Raw genomic sequence first — 26167 nt, forward strand, 5'->3', positions numbered from 1 at the left:
TATATATATATATATATATATATATATATATATATATATATATATAAAATGTTTTGTTTTGTTTGTTTTTTTTTAAAAAAGGATTGGAATAACTTATGAAATCGAGAAGACAGGAAAGACATCCACTAAAGGAGAATAAGTGAAAGAGAATACTAGGTCAGCAATAATACTAGCATTATCTATTTTGATAGGGAAAATGGAAGAGTAGGAAGAAAAAAGAAAAACTTAAAACACAGACCGACATTAGTTGAATGGAAAAATACACTGAAGAACAGCAGGAAATGAGGTAAAGAAATCACAAGGAAAACTCAGAGCTGATGTCAAATAGCCACAGATACCCCAGACAGAAGGCCCTGTGCAGTGAAGTTCACAAAATTCCTGCCAGGTAAGGACCAACCCAAGTAAAAAATATTGGCGGGATGAAGTCAGGACCCTTCTTCACTCCCTGCCAATATTAAACTGACAAAAGATGACTTATTCATAACATTTTAAATAAATAAAACCCACCTCCACCATTTCCAGATGGTTCTAGATCTGAGTCACAGCCTGGTCTCTGTGAAGTCCAAGGTCCTGGAGAAAATAACTGCATTCACTTGGCTTAATTTCTTACATTCTTCCCATAGTTCTCAGGTCCTTTCCTTTGGTTTATATAATTTGATGTCAAGACTTCCTTTTTCTAATGGAATGTTATTCTTCTGGTATCCATCCTAATGGAACCCCAAGCCTGTTTGCAAACTTCTCCAACTTAATAAGGACCTCACTTTGAAAGCCTATAGGACTCTTCATATAGGATCCCGTGCACCTAGAGACCCAGTCTCATAGGCTGGGCTGTGTTCCTGTGCCTATTCATCCACAAGTGTACATGACCACAAGCCCACCTATCTCTGATTCTTCCTTCCAGAGCCAAATTAAAATAAAAAGTCAACCTAAAAGTCCCTTTGAAAAATTCTGTCCATCTGATTCTAATAGTTAAACATGATTAACAAAAAGGGAATAGGAATATATAGATCAAGTTATTTAAAATATTCAATCTATAGCAAACTGGTGACTGGCCATAAGGAAGAAGAGGATCATTCCAATGTAGCTCAATGTATGGGAAAATGATAAATACCAGAGATAGCATCCATTTACATTGGTGATTTTCAACTGATGTGCCACAGGAATTTTTAAAACATTGAATACATGACTGTTTAGTTAGAGGCACTTTTCCCTTAGATTTTCACATTTAAAAAAATGACAACAGCCAACACAACAATAGCCTCCCCAGTGTGAACAAATCAAGTAAAAATTATATCTATTTTTGTCAGATCAGCAAATATATATATGGATGGAAAATATGTGTGTGTGTGTGTGTGTGTGTGTGTGTGTGTGTGTGTGTATAAGGGCTGCAGAAATTTAGTAATTAATTTGGGTATGCCATGAGATGAATATCACTGATTAACTTTATCAGGCACCCAGAGGAAGAAGAATTTGTAGGCACCTAAGCATTGCAAAAGAGGTCATGTAGTAGATAAAAGAAATATTTAAATCCATCTGTCCTAGAAAGTACCCCCTATGGAGCTTTAGACTCTTTCCATTGCCAATATCCCAAAGCCTTCCCAGGAGCTTAATCCACTTAGCTCCTGGACAGATGGACTGATAAACGGATGGATGAACAGATGGATGGATGGAAGGATAGATGGATGGATAGAAGGATGGATGGATGAAAGTGGGTAGAAACTTTTAAAAATGAGTGAAAAACAAGGTCTTCCCTGAAGGATGCCTCTAAGATCCTGTTTTGGCTGTTTGATGAAACAAGAAGAGAGAGTGATAATTCTGTTCACTAAGACTTTTATATCCTTGACAAGTGACCTAAATCCCCTAGCGCTCGTTTTCCTTGTTCAGATTAAACATTGGGTATTTCTGGTGCCCTACCCCCACTATTAGAGTGGAGGTCAAGGTGACAGTACATGCTCTGTACACATGGGATAAGTTTACCACAGAGTATGTCCTGAGAAACACAAATGCTGGGTTTGGGATACTTAATTTTCATACCTGGCCCCAAAATGCTTCCAATTGTGAGGCATCTGTATCTCTATCCAAACTTCCAGGTGACAATGTCATCTTTGTTTGGCAAAGCTAAAAAGTACCCCATTTTCCTAAAAAGCAGAGGATTTTCAGCAGATCCTTTTGCCATCATCATTCCAAATTCTATTTTAAAACACTTAAGAAGAGTTCCTCCTAATCTTAAAACTCAAAGGATGAGTTTTTACTTATGATGAGATCATAAATAAATCTCAACCTCTCAGAAAATACTGAGAAACTATGACCTTGGAAACTCTACTTCCTTCCTCCTCACATGATTATGCCCCCAACTGAGAGGAAATCTGTCTTAGTGCATTTTTAAAATATGAATATTTCTTCTTCCCAGTGGTCACGGGTAGCATAAATTGCCATTAGCCATGACAAAGACAGATAACCTGCCACACAGGAGAGAGATGGCAGAAAGGCTGAATACACTGTCATTTTCTTATAACTTGAAGATCTCCAGCTGTCTATAGTGCATCTCAAAATTCCACCCTGCTGGAAAGCTTGTTTTGAATAAAAGTGAAGTATAATTTTTCTCTTAAAATAGCTTCCAGTCATCATGTGTTCTAAGTATGAGGACAGTGGCCTGACCCTGAAGCTCAAGCCTGGTACACAAAACCAGGACAATAACACACCTATCTCCACCGACCCTTCCTCTATGGCCAGGGCCCTTCTTCCCCAGACTATGGTCTGGGGTGGGAACTTCTGGCCCTCGGGTCCCCTTCTGCAGTTTACGAAAGAAAACACTGGTGGTTTGAAGATGTGAGCTGCTGCAAGCTAGACACGCAAGAGCAAATAGGATTCCGAGGCCATGCCCCACCTCCCAGAAGTGTGAAGTCTAGGTGTTGTGGAGTACTGAGAAAAATAACTGTGGTCCTAACCCAGGTCAAGTCCACCTGGTCTCCATCAGGCAGATCTGGGACCATTTGGAAGCTAACCACATAACCGGCTTCTCTCTCTACTCCTGAGTGTAGACACAGTTTTGAAAAAAAATGGTTGCTCACAGTGGAGGTATGGACTGGCTTGAGGCTGATGGTGGGCCCTCTGGAGAGCTACTGTTGCCATTTGGTGCCCATCAAAGGGATAGTGATAGCGATGTCTGGGTTACTCAGGCTATCCTTCCCTGGACCACATCTTCTTATCCCAAGTCTAGAAATCCTCAGAACATCCAAGTTACATATATTACATGACAGCAGAACACTGAGCCAACAGGAGACCTGAGTTCTAATGTCACTTCATTTTGCTCTGGAATGCTCAGCAGTGTACACAGCCTCTCCATCTTAGCATACCATCTTTGTAAAGCAAAGTACCACCTTTTCTGCCTTTTCCTTACCTGTATTGTGAGGATCAAAAGAGATCATATGTGGGGAAATGCTTTTAAAGTTAACATCTCTCCAAGTCAACATTCAGAACTTTGAAATGAGAATAATTAAAAAGAAGATAAAAACATTAAAAAAAAAAAAAAAGGGGGGGGGGAGAGGGAGAGGGAGACAAAATTGTACTAAGCCTTTACTTTGTACCAAACCTTAGATACATGCTCTATTAATCATATAATCTGACAATCCTTATTTTATTAACCCCATTTTAAACATGAGGTAATTGAGGCACTAACATGCCCAAAGTCACATAGCAAGTGGAAAAGCCAGGATTTGAATTTTTGGGTTGTTGAACCCTAAAACCAGGGTGCTTCAGCATGTCGCCCCTAAAATCCCAGAGGCTTCAGGTACCTCTACTGAGTTCAGACTCCACCCAGATGTCAGGCAGAAGGTCTGTGCACATGGTCAGATCACAAAACCACAGGAAGACACTCAGAGGTCATTCTAGTCTCTTCATCCATTTCACAGATGAGGAATCTGAGCCCAAAAGAGAGAGACTTATTCAAGAACACCTGGCAAGCTGGCTGTGGGTGTGGGACTAACACACAAGCTTAGTGTGGCAAAGGTTGACTCAAAGACATTCGTTTTTCTTTTGGGGCACTTACCTAAGCCCTTGTATTCATGTGCTAGGGCTGCCTTGACAAAATACCACACTGGCTAATTTAAACAACAGAAATGTATTTTCTCTCAATTTGAGGCTGTAAGTCCAAGATCAAAGTGTTGGCAGGGTTGGATTCTCCTATGTCCTCTCTCCTTGGCTTGCAGTTGGTTGCCCTCTTGCTAACTCCTCACATGGTTCTCCCTCTGTGCACCTGAGTGTCTCCCTCTGTGTCCAAATTTCCTCTTCTAACAAGACCAGAACACTGGATTAGAGCCCAACCTAACAGTCTTAAGTCATTCAATCATTTCCTTTAAAGGCCCTACTGCCAAATATGGTTGCATTCTGCAGTACCAGAAGTTAGGGCTTCAACACATGAATTGGGCAGGGGGGGCTAGAGGGAGAAATGCAATCCAGCCCATAATAGCTGCATTTCCCAGACTCTGTTATAGTTATAAGTATTCACATGACTGAGTTCTGGCCAATGGAATGGGGGCCATTGGTGACGTGTGTCACCTCAAAACCAGGCCCATAAATCATTCACACAATTCTTAATCCACTGGCTGAACCCAGGGAATAACTTCAAGGCCCAAGAAAAATGCAGGGCCACTTGACTGAAGGACCCTAGGTTCCTGATTGACTGGGCACTCCTCACTCTCCATTTAGAAACTGTGAGTGGACTGAGAGTGACTAAGCCCAAAGACTTGGGCTATTTGTTATATATAGCAGTTAGTCTCTCCTGACTAATACACCCTGCTCCCCAACCCCTATCTTTTCATTACATATCAATGGTCAGTGAATTTTGTCCATGATGAGAAGGAAATTAACAGATGGCTACTATCTCCAAGGTTGATGAGCAACCTTGGACAGATGGCTACTATCTCCAAGGTTGTGGGCTGTGGACAAATTAGGGAGAAAAAGTACTCCCCCTGCTTTGGGTACCAGGCATCTCAGCAAGCACAGTCTCTTAGAACCTCCCTCACAGACTCCTGGGGGGTCTCCTGGCTCCTCCCCACTATCCAGCAAATAATGGGAGTGGGAAGTAGGGTGCATATGATAATGATCCCTTTTCTTATTTAAACAGGCCATTTTTCTTCCTAATACATGCTTTTTTTTTTGTCAGCTCAAATATTCCCCTTTGATAGAAATCTGAAAATAATTAGCCTTAATAGCTCTGCTGTGAATAATGCCTCACAAGAAGGAGGTAGATGTTAATAGGAGTCTTCCACTCCAAAACGAAGTCACCCTCTCGGCCTCCCTCCCCCAAAAACAAATGGAACAAGAAAAAGATTATAGGTTTAGGGCTACTCAGGAAGAAATGTATATTTGAAATAAATGCATGAAATCCTTTAAAAACAGCACGAGCCGAAAACTTCGTATTTCGTTTGATTTGCTTTCCGAATCACACAGACTGCACAGTTGCATACAATCTTTAAACAAGTACCACCCCTGAGAAGTGTGGATAGATTTAAGAGAAATAAAAGCAAGATCAGCCAGCTTGTAATCTTCTTTTCTCTTTTTCCCTTCCCAACGCTGCGTTAAATTGCCTATTGAGAACAATAACATATTTGTGCTTTTATAGGTGGAATGATTGGTATTATGCAAAGATTTGGCTAAGAGTCTAAAGGCACATTCACACCGATGGGGACTGCACACTGTTAATAATTTTCAGGGTGCTCAAGGGAACTTGTGATTCCCCAGGACTACAACTTAGCAGGTCAATGCATGCTTTGTGGGAGCTCCTACTGATTTCAAGCCTTGCTCCCGGGACTTTACCAGCCAATAAGATTTTGGGAAGCCCATTCCCCAAAGAGGCTTAGAAATGTTGTGCCCCTCTGGACTTACATCCTTCCTCCAGGCTGGGTAGATGCTATGCCTCATCCAGGATGGACTTCCAGCTTGAGAAGGGTACCTAGGGATTCCTATGCAGAGCCTAACCCTGCTCATGTGCCCACAGCCTGTGATCCAATAAACTCCCTGGGAAAAAAATGATCCTAAGAAAAATTTAAGGGACACACACACACACACACACACACACACACACACATACAGAGGAGTGTTTTATACACATGGTTAAAATCTAATTCAGTGGGAAAATGTTTCATAACTGATGGTATTTATCCCAATTTGATGAAGAACTGTAAAGTCTGTAAAAATAAAAATTTGAGAACTACAAATTGGCACAATAAAAATATGAGGTTAAAAAAGAAGAGCATTAAACACATAAAGCACCTATAGAAATAAATATGGTTTGCAAAAGATCAGAGAAAAATGAAAAGTCATGGAGGTAGCACAGAGGGAATACAGTTAAAGGAGTTTATTTGTTAATTTCCTTTAATGAGATCATAACATTGTTTTAATAATATATAAAAAAGAAAATAAAACAGAATGAAATGGTCCCTGGGCCATTTAATCTTTAATTACCAGGCAAAGGCCAAGCTCAGATGTAACTTGCAATTCCCCTTTTAGGAAATTCGGGAATTCCCTCCTTAGAAGTTTGTGGAGGGTGGTAATATCTGGTTGCAGGGACAAACGCAGTCAGACCATTGCCAGACTGGCCGTTTTCCCCTGAGATATAGAAAAACAAGCTGCACATACCATAAACATTTAGAAACATGAAGATTGGGAAGCCTTACAAGAATAACTCACTATGAGCTGGAGACTGAAAAGGCAGAAGAGGCCACACTGTATACCTCATGTCCATGTTCACGAGCAGCTAAGAGATGGTGGCCACCAGCTACAGCTTCTGCTCCCCCTAAACCAGTGGTCGGCAAACTGCAGCTTGTGAGCCACATGCAGCTCTTTGGCCCCTTGAGTGTGACTCTTGCACAAAATACCATGCACGGGCTCACACATACAGTCCGATTGAAACTTCATGGCCCATTCTTAGAAGTCGGTTTTTGGCTCTCAAAAGAAATTTCCATCATTGTACTGTTGATATTTGGCTCTGTTGACTAATGAGTTTGCCGACCACTGCCCTAAACCACATCTGCCTTCTGTTATTCTGTCATGCTCATGTCTTTGAAAGGTGAGTGAAGCAAGGCACTTCCTACTCCTTCTCTGGGAAGCTCATGTTGATCTCTGACTAAGGGCTTTCCCTGGAGTCCTAACAGAACATTGCTGATGGAAGGGACCTGAAGACCTTGCCTAAGTTAATTTTTTATTAAAGATGTCTTTCAAAACAGTGGTTTCTCTTAACTGAGCACCTACTATGTGCCAGGCACTGTGTCAGCTGCCTCACATGCACTTGGTTCTTATTGTCACAACAAACCTACATGCACATGTCATTGTCCCCATCTCACAGACTGGGAGCATTTACAAAAATGGGGTATCTTGCTCTAAGTCACTTTCCTTTAAGTCATAGAGAGGGATTAGAACCCAAATCTCTGGACAACTTGTCCAGGACTCTCAGAAACACTAGCCTGCCTGCCTCTCTGACACACTCGGGGGGCTCAGCACAACTGCTTTTGCGCTGGGGTTACAGTTAGTTGTCTGGTCCCCGTTGCTTGCAGGGTAAACAGTCTGATAAACCCGCCATGCTTTAAGTATTTATTACACGGCAACCCCGCTGCCAACTGTCTAACCGTTTTAATAAAAAGCTATTTTCTAAGGTTTATGTTTTATTGCGTGTATGACTCCCTTATTGGTTAGCATTTTGGAGTTGTAGAAAAGGTTATGAATTTAGAAACTGGCTGCATTCATATCATATTTAAAACTTAATGCTATTTTATTAAAGACATATGGGCCTCCAAAGTACACATATTAAATGTCATGTAAGAAGAGTAGCAGTTTAAATCATGGTCAAATTCATTTTTGACGTGACTCCTGAGGCTTCCCAAGATCTGAACTATTTCTTTGTAAATCTGGCAGTTTAACCACACTCATAAATCACTTTCAAAGCATATTATTTCTTAATTTTACTGCATTAGAGAGCGTTTGGCCTACACAGTGAACTGTTTGTAGCAGTTAGGCGAACAAAGTTGCACATTTAGTCATGTAATGTGCAAAAGAAAGGGAGGGGAGCGCAAAGAAGGAAGGCTTTTCATTCTCAGCCTGCTCTGCTTAGCCTGCCCACTTGTACCTGAGCAGGCGCGATGCCTAGCGCTCAGATTAGGCCTCTGTAATCCCAAGTGCATGAGTCACAAACTGCCCGTGAGGGCTTTCTGAACACAAGAAAGAAAAATATAATTTGTAACAAAATCCTTTCCAAAACATCCCATGACTGAAAATTAGAATGAATGTAGAAATCCCTTTATTTTAAATCTTACGCTGAACTGAAACAGATTTAAAAAAAAAAGGGGGGGGGGGGGGAGGTGGCTTCATGTACTAGAGCTCTTGGTTCTTTTCTAATTACCCAGAGATCCGATATCTCAACCTTGGGTTTCTAAAGCCCTTCTAGCGCTGAGATCATGTTCTCTGGGCGTGTGTTACAAGCCCCCGGATTTGCTCTCCGGGTTTCTCTATGCTACCAAGGAGCAAAAGCGGGCTTACTGCAGTGACAAATTTCAGGATCTAAATATCAGCCTTGATTTCCAGATTCACCAAGGGAGTTGGAAGAGGATTAAGAGAGTTGAGTCCAAGGTCACCCAAACGAAAGGGCTTAAGGGCTTATTTTTGCACCAGTCATTTTTTCCCAGCAGGCCCTGCTGCTCACGGGGGCTGCTGTACCACTCGCTGTCCCTGTTTGCACCAGGGACTGTGGAACCCCTCTGTCCTAACCACATTGGCTTCCCCTGCACCCCCTCTTGCCCTGGCTTCCCCTCCACCATCACCACAAGAACAAAATGGCCTGTGTGCTGCCTGTGTTATAGAAAACCGAAGAAGAACCAAGCAATACTTGAGAGATGGAGTTACATTTATTACGCACAGATCCGGAGGAAAATGTCTCTTAAATTCTGGGCCCCAACATGGGGCCTATTTTTCCCTATTTATATGTTTTTACCTTCTTTGTCTCCCAAATATGGGGTGTTTCTGGCCCCCTTTGCAAGTTCTGAAAGAGTCCCTATGTGTTGGGGCCTTGAGACCTCAACCAAAGGCTTGGCCTGGTGCCAGCACTGATAACTTCATCCAGGGAAGGTTTAATGGCTTCTCTGAAGTGGGAGTAGTCTTATTTCCTTGTTATTTAAGCAAACAAGCATTTACAGGAGCCAAATAGGAGGGTTAAAATATCAAACAACAGTTTTTATATAAGATGGATGCTTCACCTGGGGAGACCCAAAACTCAGGGGCCCAGCTTCCCTAGGATGAACCAGAGCTTTCTTTCTCCTCCCATTTCCTTCCTTGTGTTTTACTCTCATCAGGAGGTAAATGCTTAGTAAAAGCCTCAGAAACATTTCATTTAAGTATAAAACTCAGTTAAACCACCAGCAGTATAAGAGTGATATCACCTTCTATGGACTGAATCAGCTCCTTACACATATTACTTCATTAAATCTTCACAACAAACGTGGAGGGAGGCGTTATATTCCCTGTATTAACAATGGAGACATGGGTGGCAGAAGGTAGTTCAGCCTTTACTGCAAACCTGAACGTAATCCTGAAATTTGGAGTGGGGCTGACCCCCAAATGGAAAAGCAGGTCTGACAGCAGCTACTGAACAAAGTAAGAATCATAGGTTTTCCATGGGCTACCAGAGCCATGATAAATTCAGATTTTAAACCTTCCCCAAAGAACAGCTGGAGGCAACTCCTTGAATCACATCAAAAACAAAAGTGACGGTTGGGTGGTGGGGAAAAATGAATAAAAATGGGCCCAATAAAACATGGGAGCGGTCGCTAAGCCAGGTAGCTGTGTGACAATGCAAAATGCCACAACAAAAAAGTGACATGTCTAAATTTCACTCCAGAGTTGAAGGTGACATGAAGTAGAAGCCCCACTTAAAATCTCCCACCTCAGGAGAGTAAAAACATACATATAGCTTTAGAGCCTACACAGGAGCATCAGTTCACCATTGTAAAGAAATAATGAATTCTAATGCAGTAAGGTAGCTCAAAACCTACTGCCATATGTTAAAATTCACCTGAAAAATAAAATTAGCCTAAAATGTCCTTGGTAACAGGCTGAGTATATTGCTATCACCGACAAGAGCATGGAATGTGGCTAAATCAACATCACAGGAAGCCCCAATTGAACAGCACCTGGGCATTACTGACAGTGCCCTGTCTTATAATCTAAGACACTCTACTGCCAGGAGCAAGAAAAGCAAATAAAGGAGCTAATTGTGCCCCCAGAGTCTAGGGACCCAAGAGCAGATCTGCTCTATCATGTTTGTGAAACATGAGTTGGCCTGGTCAGAGGGACGGTGATGAAGTGTTTGGAGTGGAAGCATGTCCATGGGCCCCAGAGGTAAGCCATGGTGACCATGGGTAGACAAAACAATAGAGACACAAAAACCTACTTCCTAGAAGGTTGTAACCAGCTCTCCCACCAGATCAAAGAGGTACCTGGGAGCTTGGATATTCCTGGAGATGTTGGCAGAGAGATAAGCTTGCTGGAGAGACAGGCAGGGAGCAGGGGGGGTGTGTCATAACTCTTCTCCCTATGAAACAGCTTCTTCTAACTCCTCAAGGAACCATTCAGGGCAAAGGGCTCCTCTAGAGATAAAGGTGAAGATGCTCTCCTCTAAGCATCTCCTCTGAGCCCACTCTATGGAAGAAGGAAGTGCCGTTCTTGGAGCTCCTACTAATACCTGCATATACTTGCTTGGCACTCACCTGAATGGTACCCTGAAATGTACACATTGGCCACATTCAGACAAACAGATCAAATTTTTACTTTGTTCAAACTTTGTGAAGACTTTTACTTGCATTCAAGTTGGATAACCTAAGATTATCCTATTACTTTATCCTACCTACTTCTTTGTTTCTTAGGCTTCTGGGGATAATGAAAAGAACAAGTAAATGTTAAATATTAGCGACATCCCTTCCTCACTAAGCTTACATGAGTGTGTGTGTGTGTGTGTGTGTGTGTGTGTGTGTGTGTGTGTGTGAAATGACAAGAACTCAAGAGCAGAAATTGGGACAATGCCATCTTTATGTTCTTCTCTGTTAGTCACAGAATTGCAAAGAATATTAACGCGTAATCCAACTGAGTTTCAGGACAAATCAGTTCTTGATTTGTTTCTTAGTGAGCCATCCCACAGGTTTCCTCTTCCAGGATGCCTACCTGCCCGGAGGTTTAGTTCCTGCCATCTGCTACTCCCATGGACCCAGAAGGGACTTGGTAGGCCAGGAAGAGCTTTATGAAGCCACAGACATCAGAAGGACAGAGAGCAAGGCCCTGCAACTGAGGAGTGAAGACATTCATGATCGCCCATCACTCATACCTCCATTGCTGGCCTTTTTTTTTTTTTTTTTTTTTTTTTTCTGTTTCTAGACAAGTTTTTTTGTGTTGTGTTTTGTTTTGTTTTTCCAACCAGCTTCTCCTCATCACGGGCCTTAATCACCAGGCTGAAAGCAAAAACTCAGTGGTGGGAGGGGGTGAGTGGAGCAACACATGTTCAGGAGAAGGTGCTGTTCAGACTCACCAATGCACCTGCCCGGAGGAGCTCCCCGCCAAGCCCTGAAGCTGCACAGGGAATCCGGGGAGATCTTAATTGTAAATGTGGGTAATTTTACATCGACATCCCAACTTTATTCTGTGAGAACCCACTTTCTTAAAGCAGCAGCTTTGTTTTCCTCTTCTCTTTCCTTTCAGGTTTAATTTTTAGAAGAAATAATAAAAAACCTAAAGTACAAAAGCAAAATACCAAAATCTATCTTCTAAAGTGGATCAAGAAAAGGTCAAGTTGGAAATATACAGAATACACATATAATTGTCTATTGAAGCCCCATCTCAATCATTACCAGAGGTCACACAAATGAGGACTTTTCATAACCAAGCTAGGAAGGCTTAAATTTACTCCTTAAAACAAGGGCAACCTGCCCGGCCAGTGTGGATCAGTGGTTGAGCATCAACATATGAACCTGGAGGTCATGGTTCAGTTCCCAGTCAGAGCACATGCCTGGATTGCAGGTTCAATCCCCAGTAGGGAGCATGCTGGAGGTAGCCGATCAATGATTATCTCCCATCATTGATGTTCCTATCTCTCTCTCCCTCTCCCTTCCTCTCTGAAATCAAGAAAAATACAGACAGTCCATGGGTTACATTGGATTCAATGTACATTGTTTCGTAGTTATGTCGCCATCTCCCATTTTTTTTATAAAAAAAGTTCCATCATTTCAATGTATGTTCCGTGTTCCTGACCTTTTCTTGTGGTAAATAAATAATAAAAAACATAAAGCACATATGTACCCTGTTTCCCTGAAAATAAGACATCCTCCAAAAATAAGACCTAGCGCATGGAAAAATAAGACATCCCCTGAAAATAAGATCTAGTGCATCTTTGGGACCAAAAATTAATATAAGATACTGTCTTATTTTCAGGGAAACAGGGTACATATGTGCTTTATGTTTTTTTTTTTTATTATTATTTATTTACCACAAGAAAAGGTCAGGAATTGTTATCTTTCTTTAAATTTTTTTTTTTTTTTTTTTTTTTTTTTTACTGTTTCACGTCATTATTGCTGTGTATGTGCTCCATGTGCATGTGAGTGACATAGGTGCTTATGTAGGTGGGTTCCAACTTACTTCAAAAATTGCATTATGCTGTAGGAATGGATCTCTGATGTAACCCAAGAACCTATTGTATATTAAAAGATAAACAAACAAACCTGAGGCAACTGATACCATAGGGGATAGGGTGCTTTGGGCAAAAACATGTCACGGTATTTTTTAGAACACCAAGTACCCATCACCAGGGGAGTTAACCATTGGGCCTCTGACAGCCACAGGCTTTCTTCTTATTACAGCATTGAGCTGCTTGCAGCCACACAGACCCCTCCCAGCAGTCCCAGAAAGAGGACTCTCAGAGCCAGCTCTTTGGCCTCCGTGGCCAGCTGAGCACCACATCTGGGTGTTCTGAATTCTGAATACCATCCGGCCAGCAACCGCCTCTGCACAGATTTCCCGAACACCTGCTCTTCACAGAGCACTTTGCTCTCTCCCCCAGACACCCTGGGACCAACACAGACCTGCACTTGCTTTCCTCTCCCTTCAGACCCTGCCAGGTTTCCTCCTCATCCCCAGGTGATGGCAGAATAGAACCCTTCTCAGCCTGGCTCTTCCGATCCTCTGCCTCGCCCATGTATTTCACCAAAATGGGCTGGGGGGAGTGGTCACAGGACAAGGTCAAATTGAAAATCACGAAGTTACCTTGGGCTCCCTTCCATGATCTGGTCTTCCTGCTCTTTCACTCCTGCCTCCCATCACATTTCCATGCCTAGTTGATGCAACGTAAGGGGAGGGGAGACACCATGAGCTCTGAGGCCTAGGAAGACCAAAGGAAGAATCTGGTTCCACATTGCACTGTAATTCTAGGTGTTGTTGTAAGTTCTCTCATCATCAGTTTCTTCATTTGTAGATTCAAATTCAAGAATATTTTAAAGTTGCTTGCACAGTATCTAGTATTCCGTGGACATTTAATACATGCTAGTTGTTGTTTTTACTCACATGGCAGAAATGTTTCAATGACATGCCATAGCGCACCACAAGGCAGCCAGTTGACTCTAAGGCTCTCCTTGTGATGCTAATTAGTTAAGCATCCAGAAACCTACAGAAGTTGGTGTTGGGACACCTAACACTGCCACTAACTTCACTAAAACCCAAATTGTGTCCCAGCTAAGAGCTCTGGATCAAGTGCCAGGGGACACCAGCGGGCAGCATGTGTGGATGGATGGCCTGTATCTCTCTCAGGCTTCTCTAGTAATACTATTCCATAACTCATAGTGACTTCCAGGAGGCAGTTATTTCTTATGCTGAGATCTCGGGTTGGCTTGGGTAGTTCAGGGTCAGGGTGAGGTCTGCTTGGTGTGAGTCTCATGTTGTTTTCACAGTAAATGGCAGACACAAAAGAGGGGTGAGTGAAAACACACAGTATCTCACAGGGCATTGGTCCAGAACTGGCATGCTGTCACTTCCACACACATCCCATTGGCCAAAGTCAGGATGATGGAGAAGTGTACTCCTCCCACAGAGGGACGCCATGGCAAGGGCAGAGAGAGAATGATTTCAGACAAATGATGAAATCTACCGCACTTCTCCCTATTTTTAGGTTCCAGAGTATCTAGGAAGTATCTAGGAAGACTTACCTAATTCCCCCCAAAGGGCCTCTTCCTTCCATGATCCCCTAGGCATGTGCCTGCCCAAATATCCTTGGACAAAAGTGAGCATGTTGCTGACCAAAAAGAGGAAAAGTATAGAGCTGGGCCATTGGGATGCAATAATAGCCAATGACTCAAACAGAGACACCACAAAAATCTCACCAGGCATTTGGCTTAATAGAGAGTGAGACCTACTATGTGCTCATCACCTGACCAAGTCCCAGGGATTTCTAGGAGTAGCTCTGAAAGGCTGATACCAGCACCAGCTGCCACTGTTTTACTTTCCTTCTTTCTACTGTGGATTTCGACTCTCTGTCATAGGGCTTTGCCAGCGCATGAGAGACACAACTTTTATGCAACAGTCTGTTTCTGATTTCAGAAATTTGCTACCCAAGAGCAAGGCAATGAAAAGCTACAAAAATTGCCTCCAAAGAGCAATACTCTGAAAGCATTTACTTGAGATACAGGGAAGCCTGGTGCTAAAAATGGAGAAATGCAAAACTTATAAGTGACTTCTCCCAAGATGAATCCAGCAAATGTGAAATTAGGAGAAACAATAAAAAACAAACAAACTGCAAATCTTTGGCTCCTGGAATTTTTTATAAACATACCACCCAGGCATCTTCCAAAAAAGAAATTAATTTTAAAATTTCCTCCCTTCAAAATTTACTATAAAAAATTGAAAATAGAATCTGAATATGTCTCTAGACAAAAAACACTTGTGTATAAAGATAAAAGAACTATAAAACACTAACATTTTCAGGTAGTTGGAGATTTCCAGAAAAATCACGTAATGTTGGTTTTCTTCTGAACACTTAGCACCATAGAGAGCTTTCAGCTTAGATGGACTTATTGTCTATTCAGCAGTATACATGTAGTTTATTTATTTATTTATTTATTAGAATATTTATTTACAGGCAGACCCGGGCTTTATGTAAAATATATATTCTTGAAAATATTAAGTACAGAGTAAATGCTAGTAATTGCAATCAATCTAGAGGTGTTTTCTGATAACATTTTACATGTTAGCAATTGGGCTAGATAAGGCTAACAGAAGATAGGAGAGACATATACACTGTAGTTTAGAAAAAGGGAGTATTTAGTAAAGAACTAGGCTAGGCATTTAAAATGGCTCACTGAACCAAACAAGCCACTAGGCTGTGCTCCTTTATAATAAGACAAAAAACAAAACAAAACAAACACACACAGAAAAAAAAAATACAAAAAAACAAGAACAACACACAACAACAACAACACAATAACAACTAAGAGAGGGAACCAGGGGTCTTCAAACTATGGCCCGCAGGCCACATGCGGCCCCCAGGGGAGTCTGATCCTGCCCGCCAGGTTTTTTGGGCAGTGAGCGCAGCCAAGGTGTTACAGTAGGAATTAGTAGTTCATATAGTCCGGCCCTCCAGCTCTCTGAGGGACCGTGATCTGGCCCCCACTTTAAAAAGTTTGAGGACCCCTGAGACTGTGGCACGCCCGGCATGGTTTCTCAGAAAAGCTCCTTATCTTTCCGGAAAGCCCTATGATGAGCAAGTGGACTCTGAGAGGATTCAGAGAATGTGAGCAGTGCCAACCTCCCTCTCCCCCACCCAGTGACCTCACCTAGCCTCCCCAGCAATGCCACACAATGAAGAAGCTGAAGCCCAACAATCAAGGCAGCTAGAGGTTTTGCCGTTATAACAAATGCCAGATAAATCCTTTGAAAAAACAATTATGTGCCCCAAGTTCTCTCTTTGCTACCAACTCAGATTCAAAAGGTTAATGTTCCTTAAGGCAGAGACCCTTTCCAGAGAACCATAGGCAAGCAACAGCAAACACTGGACCACCTTTCATGATGCATCTTCCAATATGTTCTGTCCATGGCTTACTCTTGGGAAAAGAATTGTCCAAGTCTCTGCTATAGACCAGGCACTGCAGATATGAGAACAGATAAAAGAAGACCCAGCCTTCACAGATTCGACATCAGGTAATCCTCAGACCAAAATAGCATTCAACTTTCACTTTAAGGAGGAGACTAGAAAAGATTTATGAAAGGCATAGGTATTTAAAAGTTTATTCCTTTAATGCATCACACTTCCTCCCTCATCCATTCCTCTCACTTATAAACACACACACACACACACACACACACTATACACCCCAAATACCCAAAGATACACCAACAGGTATGCAACTATGAAACACTATACAAATACACAAACTACACATGTAGGAAACCCACGCATACCTGAAAAGACATGCTGACATATTTTCAAGGACCGATCTATACTTATGAACACACCTATATCCATAACTTACCTCTAAGAGAATGGCCATGATTATAAGAAAAAATACTCATGTTAAAATACTTTCTAAAGTAGACTGTGATTCTCAACCTAGCTGCCCCTATAGTTACTCTCCCCATCACTTCCAGAAGGTCCTGGAGATTAAATAGTTGGTAGCTAACTTCATACATGCACCTGTAAACAAGAGGGCTCAGCTTTAAATAATTATGTCAGAGGAATGACAACTGTGCTCTTTGCCAGAACAGGGATGAATAATTACAAAGCCAGGACATAATTAAGCAATTCTGACTGTCGGATTCTTGAGCCATCTCTCTGACGTGCAGGGCGGGAGTGTCCGCCATGCACACCCTCCTGGACAGGCCCCTGCACCACTTTGATCTGTGTTTCCCATGCGGCGAGGGGGTCATGGACTGATCATTACAGAAGCCTCTCTTTGCAGGGCTCAGCCTTCTCTGTGCCCAGCTTGGTGCTCTCTACATGGACAATGGCATGATTCAATGGCCAACATTGGACAAAGATACATATTTTCTTTATAATTCTGGCAAATAAACAAAGCCTAGCTGTTGTAAGTCCATTAACTAACAACACACACACACACACACACTTGAGGGTCTAGAAAAGCCCATTGTAGCATTAGCTATCACTCCCTAATTAATGATAGCATCCTTCTGTAGAACAATCAGAGCTCAGATAAAAGGTGGCTTTTAAGCAACAAAAGCCAAAGGCAGGGATGAAGAACTGTGTCAGCTGATAGAGAGCAAGAGAGAGCTCGCACTCAAGTGCCTGGGCCTGCCAGGTATAAAATCAAACCTCTGGGACCTCGGGGCTTATTAGATCCTGGATGATTCTGCATTTGCATGAGCCAAGAGCCCATGCTGCCCGCTCCCTACCTCCATGGCACGGGCTGTGATTGGAGGGGCATGTTCCATCCTCTCAAATACGTTATGTCAGGAATAAAATAAAAACAGCTCCCCCAATCACGGCCCCTTGATCATCCATCAGAGCCTCCTGCTGAATAAGCACAACGGGCTGCCGCCTTGGAAAGGACAGGAGCCAACCTGAGAGCCTGACGCTGTTATGAAAAATAGGTCTTCACCCAGTGCGCTCAGCACAGCGTCGCAATTCACAGGGAGGAAATTGCTCTCCACTTAGGAGCCAAATCCAGGCGTACACATACCTCCCAGAACATACATATGTATATATACACAGAGATGGAAAGTGTATATACACACCTGCATAGGAACAAACACATGTCTGTATATACTGGGAGCAGGCGAGAACCAGCCTTTTTAACATTATTAATTCAGCAGGGAGATCATTTGGCTTCTCTCTAGCTGCAAGAAAGGTCCTAGTGAGCATCTCAGAAAACAGACAATAGGGAACTGCCTGCCATCAAGAGAGGCTTACAGTTTGATATCAGGCCAGGAAGCCAGAGAAATCCTCTGGTGCCCTTGAAGGATCATGGTGTAAACAGTACAGTTTATGTGGAAGCCCACATCCCTAGGTTCTGGTCCGACATCTGGGTTCTGGTCCCACATCTCAGAGTTCTAGTCCCATATTCCAGGGTTCTAGTCTCATATTCCAGGGTTATAGTCTCATATTCCAGGGTTCTAGTTTAAAGTCTGCCTCATGGGGCTCTAGGAGTCTAAGGAAACTCCATTTTCTCCCTGTTCCTTTAACCATTAAATGAGATCTCAGACCAGGTGATTACTGAAGTTCAGTCCAGTTTGGAAATCACGTGACCACAAAAAGGTAACCACCCAAGATCCTCACACTTTCACAGAGTGCTTCCACGTCTTCTCAAATCTGTGCATACTGTAAAGCTTAATACTGTTAATAAAGATGTGAGAGTCAATTACAAACGAGCTAATTCCATAATTGACTAGAAACTAATGTGAGGCTTTGAAGAGCATTTCTGCTTAAGTTGCTAATGACTCAGAGAACCAACTATTACGGATTTTAAGGAGCCAGTCCCATTTGCTTTCAAAGACTGGGGAGGGTGCCAGAGCTTCCCCTCCCCACCTACCCCTGCCCGTGTGGCCATCTGTACGCCAACAGAACAGCCCTGCTTTCTCTCACTGTCTTCATCTAGGCCAGGGGTCCTCAAACTTTTTAAAGTGGGGGCCAGATCACGGTCCCTCAGAGAGCTGGAGGGCCGGACTATATGAACTACTAATTCCTACTGTAACACCTCGGCTGCGCTCACTGCCCAAAAAACCTGGCAGGCAGGATCAGACTCCTCTGCGGGCCGCATGTGGCCCGCGGGCCGTAGTTTGAAGACCCCTGATCTAGGCCCTCTGGTGAGGTTCTGTTTGAACCCAGAGGTGGATGAAAAAAAGTTTAGCTCCCTTCTCTGGGGGTAAGAAATAAGAGTGGAGAATGTGGGTTCCATGGTCAAACACACCAGGAAAGCCCCAGCAATTCCGAGTGGGTGACTTGGGCAGCCCCATTAAGGTCTCCAAGTTTGGGTTACGGAGCTGCAGAACAAGCCAGCACTCCCTTCTGTCTGTGGGCAAGGAACCCTAGAACAGTGGTGGACACACACAGAGAGTCCCACTCCAATACAGTATCCGGAACCCCTTCAGATTTCCAGTGACAACAGAGATGCCCATGTCAATGACAATGACAGTGGAAGAAATTCTGACCTAGTTTATAAAGTACCTGTGAATGTGAAGGTGAGAAATGTAATTGGGGCAAGAACCCAAGATATTATAGGCCGCTCATGTGTTGTTCTTTGTTGGTTTTGGTGATGCAGCTGTCTCTGGAATCTTTTAACAAAAACAAATAACAAAACAAAAAAGAGCCAAGAAATCATTTCATTTGGACAAAAATTACAAGAGCTGAAATAACTGAAGGCTGCCATGAGCACTATGTCAAATATGCCTCGATAAGGAAAACCGTTAACACTTTAATAACTACAAAACGAATCGCTTAATTAATTTCCCACATGCTGAAACAGGTAATGATACATGTATCTGCCAGGATTACACTCTCTGCATTGCATATTTCCACAACTGCCAGCAATGTACTCAGCACAATGGGAAATCAGTGGCACCTCACAGATTCAGGGAGAGCAAGTGGCCTGAGGTCTGCTATCAGCTGAGCAACTTGATGGAAGAGGTTGCTCTTTCGGTTTTGGTCCTATTTGACTTTTTCTCTTTCCCTCTCAATCATTCCCAATACTTAGGCAGAGCACTGCACGTCCATAAGTGAGCAAAAACTGGGCCTCTAGGCTTTGTGGGACAGTGTTTTCAACACCCATGCGAGGATCCCACAGGAAATGGCAATGTCACTCCACAGAGCCCCAGGGCAGGGATGGATCTCCATTGGGGTCACCAAGTATCATCATGTCCATGCCCCAGCCTCAGGCCTCATGGAAGGGCCCCAATTCCTCCTAATAAGGTAGTTGTCCATGTCCTTAAAAATCCCCTTGGGTCTGAAAGCCAAGCCCTTCTGCCTCATCAACGTTGTCACTAAGATGATTCATGGTCACTTCCACAGCCTCAGGGCAGACTCAGCCTGACAGGTCAGTGAGCATCATTCCCATGAAATCCCAGAGAGCTGAACCCCAGAGAGCTGCCTAGAGGGTCACACACCAGTCCCAGGTCCCATTGTCAGAAAAACGCACCTTCTCTCTACTGAGATCTCTGAGAGCTGTTGGGTTCTCAGCTGTGGAACCAAGAAAATACCTCCCCTGTGTCTCTCCTTTGGTTCCAGGAAAGAAGGGCCCCCTGTGAGGTGCCAGAAGAATCCCAGCCACGTGAGAAAGAGCACATGCTCAGTGCTTTCCCCTTTATCAGCTCTAGACTTATGGAGGTGCCATCTTGTAAATGAAACATCTTAAGGAAGAGGCCTGAAATCCAACCTACTTCTGGAACATCACCATTGGCTGTGCAATGTGTTACTTTGGTAAACAAGCCATCAGGTGAAATCACCCTACAAATAAGGTCCTCTTAGACTGGGAAGATCTAGTGCATACCCAGTCCTGCTTCTTGTTTGGCTAACAGTTTACCCATGGACAAGCTCTCCTGCATTATGAATACATGGAAGCACGCCCTCCATGCTCCAAGAGTACCTGTGATGTGAGACACAAATCCCTTGAGAAGACCATGGACTAGGCAGCTTACCTTGGGCTTCACCACCTTCATGAACGCCCCTCTGACCAAAGCTTCCTCTCGTTCTTCTCTGGTTACTTTCCTGGCATCCAAGAACTTTAAATTGGGCAGCTTGTGCAGAACAAAGCATCTGGAAGAGAACAGGCAGGGACAGCTCAGGAGGGTGGGTGACCAACTCAAAGTTCCATGCAATGTGTCTGGTATTTGGCAATTTAGTTCCATTGATGTTCTCACCTAAACTATAAGCTTCCTGAAGGCAGGAACAAACTTATTTGGCTCACCCTCAGGCCATCTTGCAAAGTAGCATCAGAATTAACTCAATAACATACAAGTTCATGTCTCTTGCACAAATATTTCTTGAGCACCTACTATGTGCCAGGCCCTAGATATACAAAGGTGATTATAACATGGTCCTTGCTCTTAGAGGGGTTTTTTCAGTGTCATCGGAATGATAGAACCACACAGAGAAATTAGAAGCAGCATAGCTAAGTACCAAGACTGAAGTTATGCAGTAGTTTTGGAAGCACAGAGAAAGGGGCTAATAATTAAAAACTAATAGCTGAAGGAGGATAATTAGGCTTCAAAGAAACAAACCCTAAAGCAACCTGAAGCATTACCTTCTCAGTGCAAATGTGACTTGGGGTAAGTAGAGTACCTCCCTTTTCAGGGGAGTCCTGGGTTCCCAGGCCAGGCCCCAATCTGACATCACATGTGACCTCCAATGTTTGTCCAGGGGTAAGATAGCTGATCACTCAAACACCAGAGACAACAACTTAGAGACCTCTAGTGATAGCCTCCATGTTAGTCATTTAAAGTCAAAACACCCTAAAATTCTCTGGAGGTATACTTTTCATCGCCAGAAGTCTATACCCCAACACCTGAGGTCCTGGAAATTTGACTATCTACTTCCTGCCTCCTCTCTCACCTCAATCTATTACCTTTTTTTCTACTCTCTGAGCCTCTCCTTTCCCTCTTCAAATGTCCTTAACTTATCTGAAACCAGAATATTTCCACCAAGAGCCCAGGTGACCTTTCTCTCCTCCAGTAGAACTCCCGCTGGCCCCAGTCAGTGTCAGAGAGAATTCTGTCTTCTACTGGTAAGGCAAAGTCTGGATGACAACAGATTCTTTCAAATGAAGACATGTATGGATGGAAACAATATGTCAGGTGTGACGCTCGAAGGAGGAAAGACACCCACAAAGTGTAGGGTGGGAAAAGATGAATATTCAAGTGAAGAAAACATCAGCATTACAAAACCAGCCAGTTTTCAATGATGGAGTGAAAGATGTCTTCACAGGGCTGCCAGGAACCATGGTGACAACAGACAGCCCGTTGTCATTTTACCCCACTTTGGATCCCAGCCCTCAAATCAGAGGGGAAAAAAGAGCCAGAGAGCCAGGGAGAAGAGAGAGAGAGAGAGAGAGAGAGAGAGAGAGAGAGAGAGAGAGAGAGAGAGAGAGAGAGAGAGAGAGAGGGAGGGAGGGAGGAATGGCTTTCAAGCCAGTTAAAATTGTAGGTGACAAAGAGCTGCTGTTTTCAGAGCACTCTTCTGATACAATCAAAGAAACAGCCATGAAATAGGCTGCCTGTCACCCTGATATAGGGCTAATTTGACTTCTATCCTGACGGCTGGCCTGGGGTGTCCAGGTGGTTACTGCTTAAAAAGATTTGAGGGACGCTAGGAAAGGCTGCCCCAAATACTGGGTCTGAGACTCAGCTCAGGGTGCAAACTCTCTCCTTTAGAGATGTTGTATTTTACTTATTTACTCATACACCGATCTACCCAACAAATAATTAGTAGGCAGCTACCACTTTTACTAGGTGCTGAGCATGGGTGATGCACAAATGAGACAAGGCCCCTGCTCTTAAGGGGCTTCTATCCTCATATAGTGGACCACGAGCTGAATGAAAGACAGACGGGAGCCCCACCCCTAGAGTGTCTGATTCACTATGTCTAGAGAGGGGCCTGGAATTTCCATTTCTAATAAATTCCCAGGTGAGGCTGATGCTGCGTCCTGCTGAGAACCACTGTCCAAATGACAAATCACAGCATGAAAAATAACAGTTCTGGAATGATGAGGTGGTAAGGTAGCGCAGAGTCTCCTTCCCAATCCTGTTCTGTCTGCAGTGGACAGAACACGGACAGTGGCCACATCCACCAGAAATCCCTGCCTGTTGGTGGTTTGCACCGGGCTCCAACATGACTGCCAAGTGATAAGTCAGTGGGCTTTCTGCCTGCCTGTCCCATCCCAGTCTCAGGAGATCTATTTCCCTTTGTTCTAGGTCATGTCAGGATGTCAAAAGCTGCAGCTTCAATCCTGAGTATTATACAAGCTTGCCATAAAAATACAAGAGAGGCTTTCCGAAGCCACAGAAGGAAGGCTTTTACAATATCAATTCCACCCTTGTAAATTTAATCCCGGGTTATTTGTTGCACCAAAATCTCTTTACCGTGATGTATGACTTAGTTACTGAGGTTATCACAGCCGTATCCTAAAGTTGCATAGTACATAAAACATTTCAGTTAACAATGCGGGAAGGTTAACTCCCTCAGATAACCTGCAATCACAAGGGCCAGTCCATGTGACATGGCTCTGTCAGCTTCCACGAGCTATTGATGGTTCAATCGGTTTGTTTTGAAGGTAAAGTACAACAAAAGGGCAGTAAACTTATTCGGACTGTCAACAGGGGCTATGGGGAATGGGGCTTGCAGGTAAGTAATTCTGGGTGTTTTAAAGCTATTATCAAACAGCAATGGTTGAAGGAAGAGACAGCTACTAATAACACAGAAGGCAGCCATCATAAACCACTTTATGGCAGAAACCCCCGTCGATAAATCTCGCGACACCCGGAGACAGCTCCAGATTTATAAAACTGCTTGTTAAGCCAGGACACTGCTTAATGAAAAGAGATCTATCTAAGTTCTGAGTCTCCCATCCCGAACTCCAGAGGGCAACTCCAATTTCCCTGACCTTCCCAAGGTGGCTGGGCAACACCCCAGGGCCAAGGAATGGGAGTTGGGCACACTAGGCTATGACATGGAAGGTGAGGGCATGGGGAGCAGATCAGGGATCCTGGGAAGGATGGTGTTCAAACCTACCGTATTTTCCGGCATATAAGACGACCACTGTGTTCTAGTAAAAAGCCTGCTGAGATTGGCCAGAGTCAGAGAGGCGGTCTATTAAAAAAAGAACTGGTGTTGCCTCAGGAGTGGGGGGTAGTCTTATACAGCGAATATAGGCCTAAACCTATGTTTTAACTGTAAAATTAGGGTGTCGTCTTATATGCCGGAAAATACGGTATGTATTTCTGTCTGCAGACAGACCGTCTCAATGAGAGACCCACACAGAGTTCTCAGATGGTCTCTCTTTCCATACAGAATGCCCCATTTTCTTAAAAATCTCCTCTAAGGAGACTCCCCAAACTGGGATGGGGCCAAAAGGGACAGTAGAAAGGCTTCTTTGTTTGTTTTTCTCTGCCCAAATGCCAAAGCTTTGGCATTTTCCATATAGACTTTAAAGCAAGAGGAGGGTACTCTTCTCTCCTGCTCAGAACTGCTACCCATGACACCACGCAACCACAGACCTGTGCTGCCTGCTCCTGGGCTGGCTGCGTGTTCCTTTCTCTGAGGAAGACTCTACTCAAGACACACCAAGTTTCTCGATTCTGAGGAACCTGGATGGGGAATCACTGGAGATTTTCCTCCTTTCTTACACTTATGGCATTCTATGCTTCTTCCCACTAGTTCTTACTGCCTGCTTGCTCCCATGTATGGGTGGGGGAGAGATGGTGCAACCTACTGATGCCCTCCTGGGGCCCTGAAGATAGTCACAGGTGACCCATGCACTGTTTTCAACCTTTTACAAGTTTGAAAAAATAGAGTGAGCAGACCAACAAATATCAAGCATCTTTGCTCTTGACTGGATTGTATCAACCCTGACTGGTAATCCTGCTTACCTGATGCTGACTCAAAGCTAAATATGTCTGACTAATTTTTAAATGTTAGTGGTGGCTTAAATGCAGTTTATTTAAGAGTCAAAACTTTTTTTGGGCAAGGGGGGGGCGGGGAGGCAAACTTTAAAGTACAGGAAAGGAAGTAAAAAAAAAAAAAAAAGAGGGGAGATCTTCATAACAAAAAGCTCAAGGACTAACAGGTCAAAGGAAAAGCCCAGACTCTGGGATTATCTTGCTGTGCAATCTTGGTTCAGTCTCTATCACCTTCCTGAGCCTCAGTTTCTCCATCTGTGCAATAAAGGGAATGGGCTAAATGATGCCTAAGCCTCTTTTAAGCTTTACTTTGCTTGACTTCTATGTGCCTCAAAGTTAATTTACAATAAATGCACACATATTCTCCATTCTTATTCCTCCCATTTCCTTATATAACTGCCTCCTCACACCTCCAGATAAAAGAGGACGGTAAGAAAAAGTCAATAAAGAACAAAGCGTAATGAACAAACACTGTGTGGAGTAACGCCAGATGCTCAGAGAGATGACAATGATCTCACTCTAATGAGCTGAGGTGAGCTCACCTACAGCAGTAATGAATGCCTGACAACGGCAAAGGGCAGCTGATTTGGGCAGCATGTTTGAAGTCGCCGTGCACACAATACACCCACAGGACACACCACGGCCTTCTACAGAGGGTAGCCAGCAATTATTCTGTGGGCTTCTGTCACTTTGATCTCTGGGTCATGACCTCTGCTTTCTTGTGATCTTCAAAGCCCAGACTGTAGATTAGCCGGAGCATGCGAGCTGGGCTGTGTAAGCCACAAGTTTTATAGCTCCTGCTCAGCGGGGAGATGGTGGTAGACCAGGATGGGCCACAGACTGCAGAGGGTCCCTCCCTCCCTCCTGCCCTTTGGCGGAGTGCTGAAGACACTGGGCAGGCCCCTGGGCTGCTCCCTTGGAGAGAACAAAGAAAGGGTGTCATGTTTTAAATAATTTAATGTTGTCAGGAACACAGAGGGACCTACTGGGGAGAAACGAGGAAGGAGAGGCTGACTTGCAGTGACAGAAGGGGGTGAATGACAAAGGCTTTAATGACAGAAGTAGAGCTGAGCCCATGAGCCCACCTCCTTTACTTGACATTAGAAGTTAGCCCTTGTGCACTGTTGACTTCCAGGCTACTTTATTTCCTGCAGTGAGAAGAAAGACAGGAATTGCAAAGGAAGACAAGAAATAGAACATGCTGGGCACCCAGGTTTGCATCCTGGATCCATTTTTGGGCCAGTGTTGAAGTCCACAGGAGGGCCAAAGTGGTTTCTTAGTACGATGGTGGTCTCCCGAGCCAAACTCTGCCTCACCCACCATCTTCCTGCTCAAACCCCAAAGGCTGCTGGTTATCACATTCACCTCCATTCAACATTCATCCCAAAATAGCACAGTGTGTACACACAGCAAAGCATGGGCAGGTTTGGGCTCCTGTAATAACATGGTCATGGACAGTTCCCAGCCATGATCTATGATGAATGGCAAAGAGAAACTCCAGGCACGGTTTTGCTCCTGCCCCAGCAGGACC

The 26167-nt window shown here is 43.7% G+C and overlaps 1 protein-coding gene across 1 annotated transcript in view; it reads right to left on the reverse strand.

Annotated features, from left to right (window-relative positions):
* Positions 1-26167, reverse strand: part of LRMDA (leucine rich melanocyte differentiation associated) — a 971323-nt gene that overhangs the window by 398568 nt on the left and 546588 nt on the right. The window contains exon 5 of the mRNA XM_084904895.1: positions 20662-20779. Within this exon, the coding sequence (XP_084761021.1) occupies positions 20662-20779 (118 nt within the window). The remainder of the gene's footprint in view (positions 1-20661; positions 20780-26167) is intronic.

Source organism: Pipistrellus hanaki, assembly GCF_964339955.1.
Source record: "Pipistrellus hanaki genome assembly, chromosome: 14".
In the NCBI taxonomy this organism is placed as follows: domain Eukaryota; kingdom Metazoa; phylum Chordata; class Mammalia; order Chiroptera; family Vespertilionidae; genus Pipistrellus; species Pipistrellus hanaki.